The sequence below is a fragment of the Colossoma macropomum genome, unplaced genomic scaffold (assembly GCF_904425465.1).
Source record: "Colossoma macropomum unplaced genomic scaffold, Colossoma_macropomum, whole genome shotgun sequence".
NCBI classification, from domain to species: domain Eukaryota; kingdom Metazoa; phylum Chordata; class Actinopteri; order Characiformes; family Serrasalmidae; genus Colossoma; species Colossoma macropomum.
In genome coordinates, this window is record NW_023495465.1 from 69,964 (window position 1) to 84,131 (window position 14,168).

The 14,168-nt window shown below is 39.6% G+C and overlaps 1 protein-coding gene across 1 annotated transcript; it reads right to left on the reverse strand.

Moving 5' to 3' along the window:
• Positions 1–7,045: 7,045 nt before the first annotated feature.
• On the reverse strand, positions 7,046–12,872 carry LOC118802175 (beta-1,3-galactosyltransferase 2-like). Its single transcript, XM_036562654.1, has 3 exons — positions 12,637–12,872; positions 10,300–10,367; positions 7,046–8,481 (listed from the first exon to the last, which is right to left on the reverse strand). Exon 3 carries the CDS (start codon positions 8,466–8,468, stop codon positions 7,368–7,370), a length of 1,101 nt encoding a protein of 366 aa, XP_036418547.1. The 5' UTR covers positions 8,469–8,481; positions 10,300–10,367; positions 12,637–12,872; the 3' UTR covers positions 7,046–7,367.
• Positions 12,873–14,168: the final 1,296 nt, after the last annotated feature.

The window sequence follows — 14,168 nt, forward strand, 5'->3', positions numbered from 1 at the left end:
AGTTGGACTTTTCTTTTGTAAAGCAGAGAATCCGTTTGGATCATACAACTCATCAGACTGGTCATTTACAGTAGGTATGTCATTCTCCAAATTCATCACGTTCTTGCTGTTTGGAGTGGATTAAAACAGAAAGACTATCTGAAGTCCTGCCGGTTTTCGGTCAGTTTGTTGAGATTTTGGATTAGTTTTCATTTTGATCAGCATCTCTTCTTGCCTCCACACACCTTTGTTAAACGTTGATGTCTCCTCACTGATACAGACAGCGCAGCAGTGAAATATGCAGCTTCAGCAGTCGGTGCGGTTCTGCTTCTGACATTAATTGCTGTCTTTTTGTGGATGAGGTGAGAAGCAGTAACTATATTTATCATTTCACACATACTCTGAACTCTGTATCTGCTGAGGTTCTTTGCTCTGGTATTTGTAGGGTCAATATAGGACTATGCAGTAATGCGAACAGAGTTAAATTCTGTCTAGCAGAATGTTTTCTGTGTGTGTGTGTGATTGGAGTTGTTAATGTGAAGATTCTGTGCAAACTCAGGAGACGAGCAGCAGCTGCCAGCAGTGGGAGTGAAGAGAACAGCACAAATGTGAGTTTTAAATGGGAGAGTCAACAGAGAAGTGAGAATTCAATTCAAATTAAAATGACAAACATTTTTCTTTATGGAAATAATGTTCTATGGGGCTGTGTAATCAATGTTAATACACGTAACATTATGTTACTATAGTTAATCAATCTCTCTCTCTCTCTCTCTCTCTCTCTCTCTCTGATTCAGCATGCTTCTGCTTCTGTGTATGATAACATCTCAGCAGTGGTCATGATCTCTGACCCCACAAGGACAGCAGCCTCAGATGATCAGGATGCAGTTCACTTCTCCAGTGTTCATTTCACACGCTCTCGTGCACAGGATAGTCCTCTCTACTCTTCTGCCCAATGGTCAAGTGTTTTGAAGCAAGAAGAGGAAGTAGAGTACAGCACAGTGAACCTCTCCACATCAAGCGCTGACTGGTAGGTAGAAATTAATTAGTTAAAGATTACTTAGCATGTCATCAACACCTGAGTACCTCAGTACTGACACTGCATAGTATTGAGAGCATATATAATCAAGAAAATATCAAAATATTGGGAATATATTGTCAAAATATTGGGAGCATATAGTGAGTGTTGGTCTTAGCCTTCTCTGAGCTTTAAGCAAAACCTGACTTGAGACTAAAAATCACACATCTTTATCTTTTGCCAAAGTAACATTAAACTTTCATAAACACCCCTTAATTCCCTTTGCAATCACCTGCTGCTAATCATATTCACCCTGAGTTCTTCCATTATATTGTAGAAGAATGGATATAGTTTAGATTTTACATCTTTGAAAATGTAAAAATAGATTTTTATGAGCCAGATCTACTGCAAATTGCCAAAGATCTGCCCCTTTACTGATTTCTCTTTACACAACATACAGTGCCTCTCTAAAACGCAGCCAATACAAAGTGTTGCATGCGAACCCTCCTGTGTTGTTTTCTATCAGGTGTGAGTGGCTAGCAGTAGCAGCATGCGCAAAGTTTACTTTCACTTGCAAAAAGTATAAACACAGTGAGTTTAGTGGAGCATGAAATGACCATTAGTAAGTAATTATATAATAATATAGTCATTATGCTAGTAAGTAATTAGATTATGCTAGTAATTATGCTAGTAAAATTCCCTTTGGCTACTTATGGATAATACATAATACATAGTGTGCTGCCAAATTTGTGTGCTACTGATTAATTTAGCCTACACCAGTACTTAGAGCTTGAAATATCCATCCAAAGTGCTCACATCTGCGTTGTTTTGTGTCAGAATTTTGTCAGTCTCAGGTCAAGTTAGGACTCAAAATGCGATGCTGTATGTCAGGTTGGATCAGACCAGAACAGAAAATTCTCAGGCTGTATTCAGGTTTGGACCAAAATTTCAAGCCTGATTAAAGCTCTACCAGGCCCATAATCTAAAATAATAAGCATGCAGCCCTACATTCATTTTGGCCATAGGAGTTTTTCTTTCCCTTCAGTTAACCAAATATGTCTTCATTATCACTTATAGATGCTCGAATATCAAAAATAGAATGTTCATCCCTTTTGCTTTTCCCAGTGGTATCATTTTAATAGAACTGAAAAAACAGTTTTGGAGAGTGGGTTGCGGCATGGGAAAAACTTGCTCACAGGCCAGTACTTGATGATCCTGGCACTAGGGGTTGCATAGGCTAGACACTTAATATGTCCACTAGTTGGCACTGTGGTAGCTGTTGACTAGTCAAAGACAGTGCCTCAGTTTAATAATGAAATGCTGCCTGTTACGACCCGGTCTAGGGTCAGGCTGTAAGAGAAATGAGAGTGGGCTCTCTCCCCAGACCAGCTGCCAGACCAGACACTGGACACCATTTAAATTAGCAAACTGCAGCTTTATTTAAACTTTGCTAGAAGTATGCAAGTTTGTAGTCGGCTAAACTGAATGAAAATGATGGCTTCAGGGATGAGCATTCGCCAAAATAACAAACAAAACTACTAATGATGACAAAAACTAACTGAACCTGAAAGCAAAGCAAAATACAAAGACTTACCCTATCTCCCCACTTTAAAACCAGGGGAAACGGTAACCAAAACAAAATGGCACTCGTTCCCTACTTTCAAACTGTTCACAAGACTTTCACAAAATCTAGCAAAGCTTTCACAAACTTTACACACAAAATGGAGCGAAGAGTAGCGTGAAGAGTGCCGGGCTGGTCTGGACAGGTGTTCTTCCAGGTCAGGTCAGAGGGGATAGAGCCCTGAACGTCTCTTGAGATGGAAGCTTGGTGACCTTTTATAAAGCCAGGCGCCCTCGAGTGGCCAATTGTGTACCTGCACATAATATAACAATGGAAAAAACACCAAAATGACAATGATACAAAGAAAGGCTATTACAACAGAGGGTCGTAACATGCTGCAGAAACATTCTAGTGAACAGGCAGCAAAATTTGCTATCCAGAGTACTTTTTAGTGTGGAAATGCTACATTAGATGAAACCAGTTCCACTGCAGACTATATAAGACTGAAATACAGTCTTGTAACTGAGGCCATGTAGATTTGAAGAAGCATCTGCTTTAACAGATAAGGGCCATGTGACCTACCACAAACTATTTGCATAAAGAAAGTAACAACAGTGGGGAAACAGGCAAGAGGATCTAGTTGACTTGCTACAAACAGCTTCAAAATGAATGAATGAGTTCAGTGAATATATCTCACTCTGAAAGTCTTATTGCTAGTTGGTGTGCAGATATGGCAATTACTCGCTGCCAGCCAGCTTCATAAACAATGGTTTGTTTCCAGTGAGACTGAAAAATCAGTGCATGGAAGCAGAGATAGACATGATAAAATGGCAATTCAGTGTATGTAAACATTCTATTGGATATTATAAATCAGTTAAAATACTGAGCAACTCAGTAACAGACAGTTCAACAAACATTTTGCAGGAATGATGAAACCCCAATCTACAGCACAGTCAACAGAACATGAGAGGAAGAAACTAAACCAACTATGAAGATCCAACCTCTACAGCAGACTAACAGCCATATTAACATGAAAGTATATCATGGCCACAGGTTATTAACGTTAGCCTTGCTTGTGTTGGAGTTTGCTCAGTTAGAATTTTTTTCTGTTGTTACTAAGTTTACGATTTAATGTTCATGGTGCAGAAGAATAAACTGAGAAAACGTATAGAAGGAAGCACAACAGTTAACAGGCGGCTGTCAAAATGGTGCTTCAAGAAAATCTGCCTGGTATCCTGGTAATCCTGTCAGCAAACGTTCTACTAAATGGTTTAAACAAAACTTCTGAGTGACTTTTCCAGACAGGACCCTGTAAACTTTACAGGCTTTCTTTTTTTTAATTCATTGACTGTATCTTGCTCCAAAGGATTTATTGTTGTAACATTAACGAAAGGGGTACATAAAAGTGCAGGTAGCCAACGGTGCATCCCATTTATTTAACCGTGGAACATAATCCATGCTGGTAATAGCCTGCAGTCTGTGGTAAGATAAGCAGCAGTGAACAGTGGAGTCTGCCTTAAAAGTGCAATTTGTAAAATTATCAACGTAATGCGAAGAAATGATGTTATACCAAAGACATCTATGTACCTGTTTGGAGAGATATTTACTGAAGTTAGCATGCTAACCAGCTAGGCCCATCCTGTGTGTGTAATACCACTTTGTACATCAAGACAGTCACTGCGGCGTTGAGTGGGACCATATATCAGAGAGGAACACTCAGGGCCTTCTAGTCTTTCAGAATTAAAATATGTCTGTAATTTTAGTTCGTTATTCAATAAAATCATGTTAGCTCTGGGGTCGAAAGCCGAAATGTTAACAAGAGACATTTTGTCCTTTCAATAAAAATAAAACCACATTGGGAGCCACAACATTTTATGTCCATTTTACCATCTTGGCTGTAAGTATGTGTCAGTATGTGCTGATTTCCTAGTACAGGCTAAAAATGTAATATAAACAAAAACGCAGACCAACTTTGCTCTGCTTTAAGTTTTAGCTCAGCTGTAGCCGCTTTTCTCGCACCTCAGGCAGGAAACTTTTCCGCAAGTTTCGTGTAAAATGTCTCTCAATGTTTGACTTTTTACGAATTCTTCCGTTCCACCTTAAATGCTGCCTGAGGCGCCAGAATGTACTGCTGTGTCATTTAAGGTGGAACGGGAGAATTCGAAAGAGAAGCTGCAGAATAAGAAGTGACTTCAGCTTCACTAGTTGTTGCAGATTAAACGTATCAGGAAACCAGCTGGAGTGATTATAACTGCAAATAAGTCCATTCATCTCCAAATTATCGATGTTCGTCTTAAATCTTTCTATTTGCCTTTTCGTTGTCTGTGTTGCTGTGGTGACCAGCAGTCTGTGAGTCAGTCTTCAGCATTAAAGGGTGAATTAGCAGTTATGCGTTAACTCCAGCGTTTAAGACCATTTATTGTGAAAACTGTTAGAACTGTGTGTTATAATGATTTTACAGTAAAGGAGGATCATGTTATGTTATTTTAGCTAAATATCTAGTTCTGCTGTGGAGCCGCAGCAGCTCTGCAGCAGTGGAGAGATAATTCAGGCCTGATTCTCACCCCAAACAGAGTCAGAGTCACTGATGAGGATTTTGAGGCTGAAGTGTTGCTGAAGTTTAATAAAGACTCTGAATGTCATGACTGTACAGATCCTGCTGAAATGTTTAAATTAGAGCAGTTTTATTGCAACAGTTGACAATTCTTTGCACAGAATTATCTGGTTTGTATTCAGTTATGTTTGTTGATTTTTGTTAGAAAACCTGGAATGACTGACTTGGTTGTGTAAGTTTGATTGTTGGTTACACTTAAACTCAGTTTTTGGTGATCTTTTTGTATATTTGCAGTTTTTCAATTGTATGTTTCTTTCTGGCTCATGATTAAATGCAGTGTCTTTTTCACACTGTCAGTTGGGCTTGTTTGGTGTGTCAGGTGGAGATTCACAAACATTCTGACAATCGCGCTTTGAAAGTAGCTAAAAAGTAGCTAACTACTAATTTTTCAGTAGCTATCCTAATCCTGTATATACGTAGATATAGCTAAGCAAGCTATTGGTTACAACTTCAAGAAAATCCCTAATAGCAAGCATAATAACAAAGTGCCAGTGGAATCAGCCAATCACATTTTGATTTACAATGGGTGGGATCAATTCTGAGAGAAGAAAAATGGACTCTGGGCCTAATCAATGGGTTGTCTGAAATGGAAAACACAGACAGCAGCTCTATACCAAATTCATAGGCGTAGCTTGGCCAGTTTTAGGGGTCCTTTAGCTCTAAATGTTATTTGCCCCCCCCCCTTTTAAAAAAAAACCTACATAAGTAGTTCAAATCATCTTTAGTTAATTTTCATTCATTCTTCATTATTCTATCATTGCCATCACCTCTCCAAGTTTACAATATACTGTGATTGCAGGGAGTGACCTGAGGGAGGCACTGCTGTTGCTCTAATGCAGTGCTGCCTCTGCTGTGCTATGACAGAGCTCTGCTACCAGATTTACTATAAGCCAGTCATATCAGACCTGGAGGAGGGTTTCTGATTTGACTGCTGGGCAACCGATGTGACAGAGTTATGGCTAAAGGCTCATTAACATAAACAGACTTTATTCTAAATCTGTAATATACAGAGTGAAACAGTGTTAAACAGAGTGAATATCCACCTACAATATGGATTTGTGGCAAACTATGGTCAGTAAAGCTGGACATCAGGTTTTTACTCGATGGCTTATTTGCTAGCTAACTCACTTTGTGTTTATGCGAGGCAAAGAAAAGCAGTTAACACTAATAACTTCACTTCATAGTGAGAGTGTGAGCGACAGAGACAGATATAACATTATTGACAGCTCTTTATATTCTTTGTTTTTTATATTTCTTCTCAGTAATTAGAATCAGTGACACCAATATTTGTCATCTGTTGTTGTTTACAGTATGGTAAAGTCAGTGTAAAGATTTTAGATATATTGTTAAGAAATGATTAATAAATTAAGAGGCTGTAGCTCCAGTCAGATCAGAAGATTTTTACCAGTTAAAACAAACAGAAAACATGAATTGATTGATCTCTCATTATTTCCCTGAATTCTAGTAAATCTGAGTTTAAAATTAACGTATTACTCAACACAGGAAAAGAGGGAGAGAGAGAACCTGAAGAAGACTGACAGGAAGGAGCAGGATCTGATGGAGGTTAGTGATCCAGAAGAAAGCTTAAAGATATTACCATAATGAAGTTGTGAAGAAGAAGTGAAGAAGTTCAGCACTCTGGACAGCTCCAGAAAACTGACCCTGTTGGAGTATGAGATAAACTCATCATCCTTAAGCTCAGTAAACAGCTCTGATCAATAATCAATACACATAATGATCCAGAGTTGATCTGAAGACTCTTTCACTTCAACAATGTTCCTTAAATCACCAAATGCTCTAATATGCTGTTTATACAGATCTGAATCTTCGTCTGTAGTTACTGAATAAACCTGCATGTGTCCTTAAATGTAACGTGTGATCAGGGCGTATAAATGGAAAACATGAGATGAGCAGTTATTAATGTATTAATGAGCAGTTATTAATGTACTATTAATGTACTCTCACACTCACCATCAAACCTCTCACACTCGCTACCAAACCCTCTCACACTCGCTATCAAACCCCCTCATAATCACTATTAAACTCTATTAAATACTTAACAGCATTTTTCAGTTCTGATTAAATTGAAAGAAGATACAGGAGTTTTCCCGTACAATTAATGCAAAAGCATTGTAAGAAAATGTCAGCCAAATATATCCCAAAAATAATCCATTATAAGTCTTTTTCCTTCAAGTCCTTCATGTAGGCCTTTTCAGGTCCTGCCAGAATGTGATCAGCTGCTGTGGGGAATTAAGGATGGTGGTGATCACACTGGCAAACTCTTCTCGTTTATACTTACCGCTAAAATAGTCCTTAAACTGGGAGGGATTGGGAGGAGTTGAAGGTGAAATTCCTATTCGTTTCAGACAGGCACCCACGTATGCATCCTCTATGTTAAACGGCTTTATTTCTTTCGAAACCTCAACAATCTTCTCTGAAAGGTCATTGGAGAAGACATAACCCATCCCCAGCAGGTATGTTGGGTAGTAGTCTTCAGCATATAATTCCTTCGGCACGTACCACTTGGAGTTCTTGTCCCGGATGACCGGTATGTTCCACATAACCTTTCCCGTCATGTAGTTTTCTTTAGGCGTATCAGGTCTCAGCAACAAGCTCATCAAGTTCTCCAGATTCAAGAACATGTCAGAGTCTATCTTCATAGCGTAGGATGCCTGTGGGCAGTGTGTGGCCAGCCAGTCCATGATTACCATGGTCTTTATTGTCAAGTTGAGGTACGAGTCTATGAAGTCGCTCTGGACGAGGTCATGGTACTGCTGGCTTTCCAGCCTTAGTTCCTCCTGTTGTTTCTCAGCCTCGATCCCAGGCAGACCCAGCGAGAAGATCACCATGATGGTTTTGTTTTGGACCACGCTCTCATTACCCCATGTGCTCCGGATGGCGTTGCGAGCCTCCAGTTCGTGTGGAGCCACTGGAACCATGAGGACCAGAAATAGGTTCTCTTGTTCATACTTATGGGGCTCGTCTATGATGAAGCGGTAGTTGTGTGGATGCGCTTCATGGTAACAGATTGATGATGCTTCTCTGACTGGAACAGCTGTCATGGACTCCATACTGAGCCTGTCTGTCATGTTGTGTCTTGTGAGACAAGTCATATTTATTAGTGTGTGCTTTCTGACTCTTTGGAACCTGATTAACTTGGCGAAATTGTGGAACCACACTGTGGACGGCTCAGAGCGGATGCCAAACACATAGATCATGACAGGCACAATGAAGGTTATCGACAGTAATAATATAAAGCAGCTCTGAAAGCGCAACCTGCTGAGGCTGAAGGCGGCCATTTTCTGGGATGGACTAAAAGAAAAAATAAAGATTGAATTAGTCAAAATGAAGCACCATTTTTCTTGAAGTAAAACTCTGCTTTTATTTGCTCACTTTAAACACAGTACAGGCTGGGTGAGTGATGGAAACTGACCCGATTTTGCTTTGAATTTATCATGAACAGCCAACTTCCATGCTTTGTCTTTAACTTTGCCTTTTACTGTCCACCTTTCTAATAGTCTAGCTCACTGTGCCAGAGGGGTTGTCCTCTAGGTAGGCAGCACCATTTGGCTGTGGTCACCGACAGACTTTGGTTAGTACTGAAAAAAGCCCAATTTATGTTCCATCTATTAAGAACATTTGCAACCAGAGGTGTCTGAAAAAAGACCATGCTGACCACATCATCCTCATATGGATTTTAGATAGTGTTTGTCTGAACAGCTATTCTAGATTAAAACACTGCATGTCTGTTACAATAACAATGGGCCTCATTCACCAACCGTTCTTATGTAGTTTGTCAGATTCTGACATTCACCAGTGTTTTCTTTATTGGGATTTGTTCTTAGGTAAGAACAGAATCTACACACACTCAAGAGCACAAAGGTGTGAACAGTTCATATCATGAATCTGACGTAGACTTTCTCTTGGGACTTTTCTCAAGAACACATTTAAGATAAAACTTAAGAAGATATTAGTAAATGAGCCTCATTGTGTTTCAGAGCTTAATTATTCTGGCCTTTGCTGTTACTCAACCAGTCAAACCTGCAGTTTAAAGTCTTCGATTCACAGTTTAAACTGAAACTTGTCTTCTGACTCTGTTGGGGCTTTGAGCTGTCACACTGCTTCCTGTCAGAGTTTCCTCCAGTTTTAAGTGCCTTTTGATGGTGCAGGAAACTGTACTCACTGTCACTCTGGCTTTCTCTGTCAGGAAAGACCTGCACCTTAAAGGGTTATAACAGTGTCCAAATACTGCCCTAGAGGGTGTAATAATTCAGTCTGTTCCAGCACTGCTGTTGTCCAGACAGAAGGTTTGTAAGTAATCAACAGAGGCTGGGACACCTGTAGCAACTGTTTGCATGAACTTTCAAAGCCTAATTTACTTCTACTGAACAGCTGTAAGTTGTTAACCAATTATTTGTTCCCTGAAAAAGGAATGTCATGTAAATACTTAGAGCCTTTTGATATCTTTGTGAACCATCAAGCTTTTTCTTTGTTTTTATTTATATCCATTTGGATGTTCAGCTTGTCAGCCACACTGAGCAACAAAGACCAGCTTAGACCATCTGAAACCAGCTAGCAGCAAAAGCAGATCAGAGCTGGACAGGTCAGCAGGGGTGTTAATTCTGCTGCTGCTGCTACAGGAAACACAAGGGCGTGTATATATACACACAAGTTGACCGGTTATGTAAAAAAAAAAGAACAGGAAGTGACCTCAGTTTCAAACACACAAACAAGCACTCATGATAAAGATCTGTAGATAAATATACAAACCTCTGAACTCAGTTTTAAAATAGATTAAAGTAGTTTATGTGGAGATTTGTTTAGTTTAAAACACAAACATTACAGGAGAAAATATATAATATGAATATAACAAGCTGTAACAGATCATAAACCAGTGCAGTTATTACTCACTTGCTACTGTCATTGTTGTGTGTTTTTTCAAAAGCTTGTTTTTGCAAAAAATCTAGTCCAGAGTGTTTTACTACAGTCCTGTAGGACCAGAACTTGGAACTGAACAGCGCTGATCTACCGCTGCTTCAGTCTATTCATGTTTATAATATGAATTTTATGAAGAGTTTGTATCTACAGCTTTATGTTCACACAAATGGATATAAGAATGTAAAAGTTTACCTGTCAGTAATATGAGGGTCACTGCTGCTGTGGTATTTCCTGATGTTAAGCAAGTCATGGCAGCAGGTCTAGAAGATAACAGAATAAAGAATAAGGCAAAACTTTACCAGGAAAGTGTGAGGGAATGAATCCTGACTGAAGTAAATGTCTCACTGTTTTAGCTCTGAGAGGTAAGAGACTCACTGCTCTCCTCACACTTATAAGCTGTAATGAGCAGCAGAGACCCAGAAGACGTGTTTGTGGCACCTCCCTGTTTCAGATTAAAGTCTCTTCCATTATTTAAGAAGACACACTGTTAGTTTCCCCATCTGGTTGTGCCTGTTTCTTTCCCTGTGTTGTGACCATGTTCCTTTTTGCCATGTGTTTTTGTTTTTGTTTTGTCTGCTCCACACTTTTCCCCTCCTTCCCTATTAGGATTCTTACATGCTTGTAGTTCCTGTCTCCTCCCTCTCTCAGGTGTTCACTATTGTTTGTAACCTATATCAAGCCCTTTGTTTCAGTCATGGCTGTCAGTAAGAACTTTTCTTTTTCTTTTAATGTCATTAGCCTGTGTTTTTAAATGTTGGGACACTGTAGAAGTATTTGTTTTACTAGGTTGTCATAGTGTGAGAATGTCTGAAAAACAGCTTGATCAGCTGAAGCTGTTTAAACGTGCCAAGTTTGGTTGACTATTAAGCTGAAACCTAACCCTTTTTTTTTTGGTGAGTCCAGCTGGATATTAAGCTTGTCAACCGCATTGACCATCATCTTACTGATCTTAACTGGACCGTTCAGCAGGGGTGTTAATGCTGCTGCTGTTGCTACAGGAAACACAAGAGCGTATAAAGTTGGCTGGTTATGTGAAAACCACAGAGGAAGAGAGCTCAATTTAAAACACACAAACAAGCACTGATAAAGATCTGTAGATAAATTATACAAACCATTAAAGAAACAGAACTCAGTTTTAAAACAGTGTAAAGTAGTTTGTGAAGATTTGTGTAGTTTATAACACAAACATTAAAGGAGAAAATATCATAAAAAATAAGAAGCTTGAACAGATCATAAAACAGTGCAGTTATTACTCACTTGCTACTGTAGCTTGTGTGTTTTTTCTAAAGCTTGTTTGCAAATAATCTAGTCCAGAGTATTTCATTACAGTCCTGGAGGCCAATGTCTGGCAATTTGGTCATTTCCCTGCTCAAACTCACCCACTGAACTTGGAACTGAATAGAGCTGATTGGAAGCTGATTTAGGTGGAGGCTAAGGGAGAGCAGATAAGCTTGCTACAGGTGGAGCTGAGTACAATGGTTGGACAGACACACTCACTGCACCCGACAGCCTTTAAGCAGTTGTTGCCGAGGCAGAGAGGGCAGAACTCATCTTCAGCGAGAAAACACCATGGAGACACTCACCATCAAACCCTCTCACACTCACCATCAAACTCTAAACGCTGTTTTGTAAATTTTCCACTGACAATAACAGAATAAAAGCCGAGAATACACGGACCGCTATAGCACCAAAATGACTTCAGTCATACCATCTACAGCACAGTGTCTATCAATCTGAAGAACCATTTCACCATACAAAGAGCTCTTTAATCACGCAAATGGTTCTTTTTGTGTTCCTAGTTCTATATAGAACCACTGTCTTTACTAAAGGACCTTTGAAGAACTGTCTCGTTTTTAAGAGTGAACTACCGCACATGGGGGGCGGGCATATTTGACTATGAGCGAATCAGAAACTGCTAAATGATAACTCTCTAGGCCAATCAGAAAACGTGTGATAGTGTGAGAGAGTTAAATAGTGAGTGTGAGAGGGTTTGATAGTGTGTGAGGTTTGATAGTGTGAGAGAGTTTGATAGTGAGTGAGAGAGTTTGATAGTGTGTGAGAGAGTTTGATGGTCAGTGTGAGAGGTTAGTTAGGATTTTGGCCTAAACGGCCTCTCATATGACACACACACACACGCGCGCGCGTTCAAAAGTTCAAAAGTGAGGGGGAAACTCTCGTGCTCTAACTGACAGTGTGACCACAGTGTGAACCACTGCTGCTGTTGCTATGAGCAACACAAGGGCGTGTGAAGGTGGTGGTGTTAAAAACCACAGTGGAACTGAACTCAGTTTGATAATGACTGATAATGAGTATCTCCAGTTTAAATATACAAAACTTAAAGAAACAGACCTCAGCTTAAAAATAGTTTGAAGTAGTTTAGATGGAGATTTGTACAGTTCAGAACACTGATAGAGATCTCTAACTCTAGTTAGCAAAAATAGCACGAAACGTCTCATTATGCTAAAAATAAACTAGACAAGTAACAGTGATACATCATAAAAGTACATTCAGTGTTCAGTGCTTGCTTACCAAACTCAAGCTTCAACCACCTTGACGGCAGAAGGCAACTGCAACCTTCAAGACAGGATATTTTCCTTTTCCTGGCACACCAGTCTCACAGGACAGGGGAACTAAACAAATGTAGCACCCAGTTTTAGCTTGAGAGAGATTCATAAATCTGTCCTATCCAACAAACCAATTTGGTTTAAAACAAGGACGCCAAACTCCCCACGTTTTCCCATGTACACACACGCACACACCACGAGCTACGGACTCAAGTGAGCCACAGTTGAGCTTAATAAAGAAGCAATGAAACGGCGTTAGTTTGTAAGAGCTACCATGCCGCTGGGTCCTACTGTCCCTCAGTTGGCCATAGTGCTGCCAGGTAATACTGTCGTTGTATTAGCTACGGCTGCTGGGTCCTAGTGCCCCATAGTTTAAACTCTCCTAGTCCTCTTAGCTCCTACCCGTTACATCTGTTAAAGCTTTTTTATAGAGATCTTCTCTGTCAGTGTGCGTTCTTATTACATTTATATATCTTTTTAGAAAAGCCCTTCAGCAAGTCTAGAAAACCAGAACGTTCTAAAACAAAGTAAAGGCTTCGTTTCAGAACATTTTATAAACTTCAAGTGAATCTGGCATCAGCTAGATCTGCAATGTTGAACTCCAGAGGTTTTTGGCAGTTAACTGCCAGGTTTTGTAGGTGTATTTGAGCAGGGAAGCTGGACGCTGATCCTTTAGGACCAGAACTGAATACATTTGGAAACAATTTTATAAACATACAACAGCTACAGTAGTAAGTGTTCAGTAACAGTACTGTCTGATCATTTGTTAATGAATTTTATATTTGAGCTAGTGGGAGGCCAGTAAAGGCCTTGGATGATGCTGTTCCCGGTGTAAAGACTTGAAACCTGTTCTCAGATGACTCCAAAGTTCAATAAGTAAGCTTTTTTAAATACATTTAGGCGACTAGCGCCGCCACTCGCGCCCACACAAATAATAAAATGATGCAGTTATCAATCACTCGCTTCTGCAGCTGCTGTAACATTTCTTTCAAATATTGTGTGCAAACAATCTAGTCCTGCTTTCAATTCTGACAAATGAATATAAAAATGTAAAAGTTTACCTGTCAGTAGTATGAGAGTCACTGCTGCCTTGATATTTCCTGATGTTCTGGTAGACATGACAGCTTCACCCTTCCAACACTGCTGATTCTTGCAGTTGAACAAAATAAAGGATGTAGGCAATATTTGACTCAAGAAGCATCAAAGAATGAATTCTGACTAAAATAAATGACCGAGCAGGTCACTTTTATTAGTAGTGAGTGAGGTGATCACTACTCTGCTCACTCTTCACTCTGCACTTGTAAACTATGATCAAACAAACAAAGACCTGGAAGGCTCGTTTGTGCACTTTACATTCATTACATCAACTTTAAAAGAATTATTAAAGATGGCCTGGGTCAGACTTAGTCACTATAAGAGGTTATTCGGACTGACCGGTACATGATATCTATGGTTTTACTTCCCTAAGAACCTGAGCTAGATGATGGTAATCATTTT

Coding starts and splice junctions, on each gene's coding strand:
- LOC118802175 (XM_036562654.1), bottom strand. CDS start 8,468: ATGGCCGCCTTCAGCCTCAGCAGGTTGCGCTTTCAGAGCTGCTTTATA.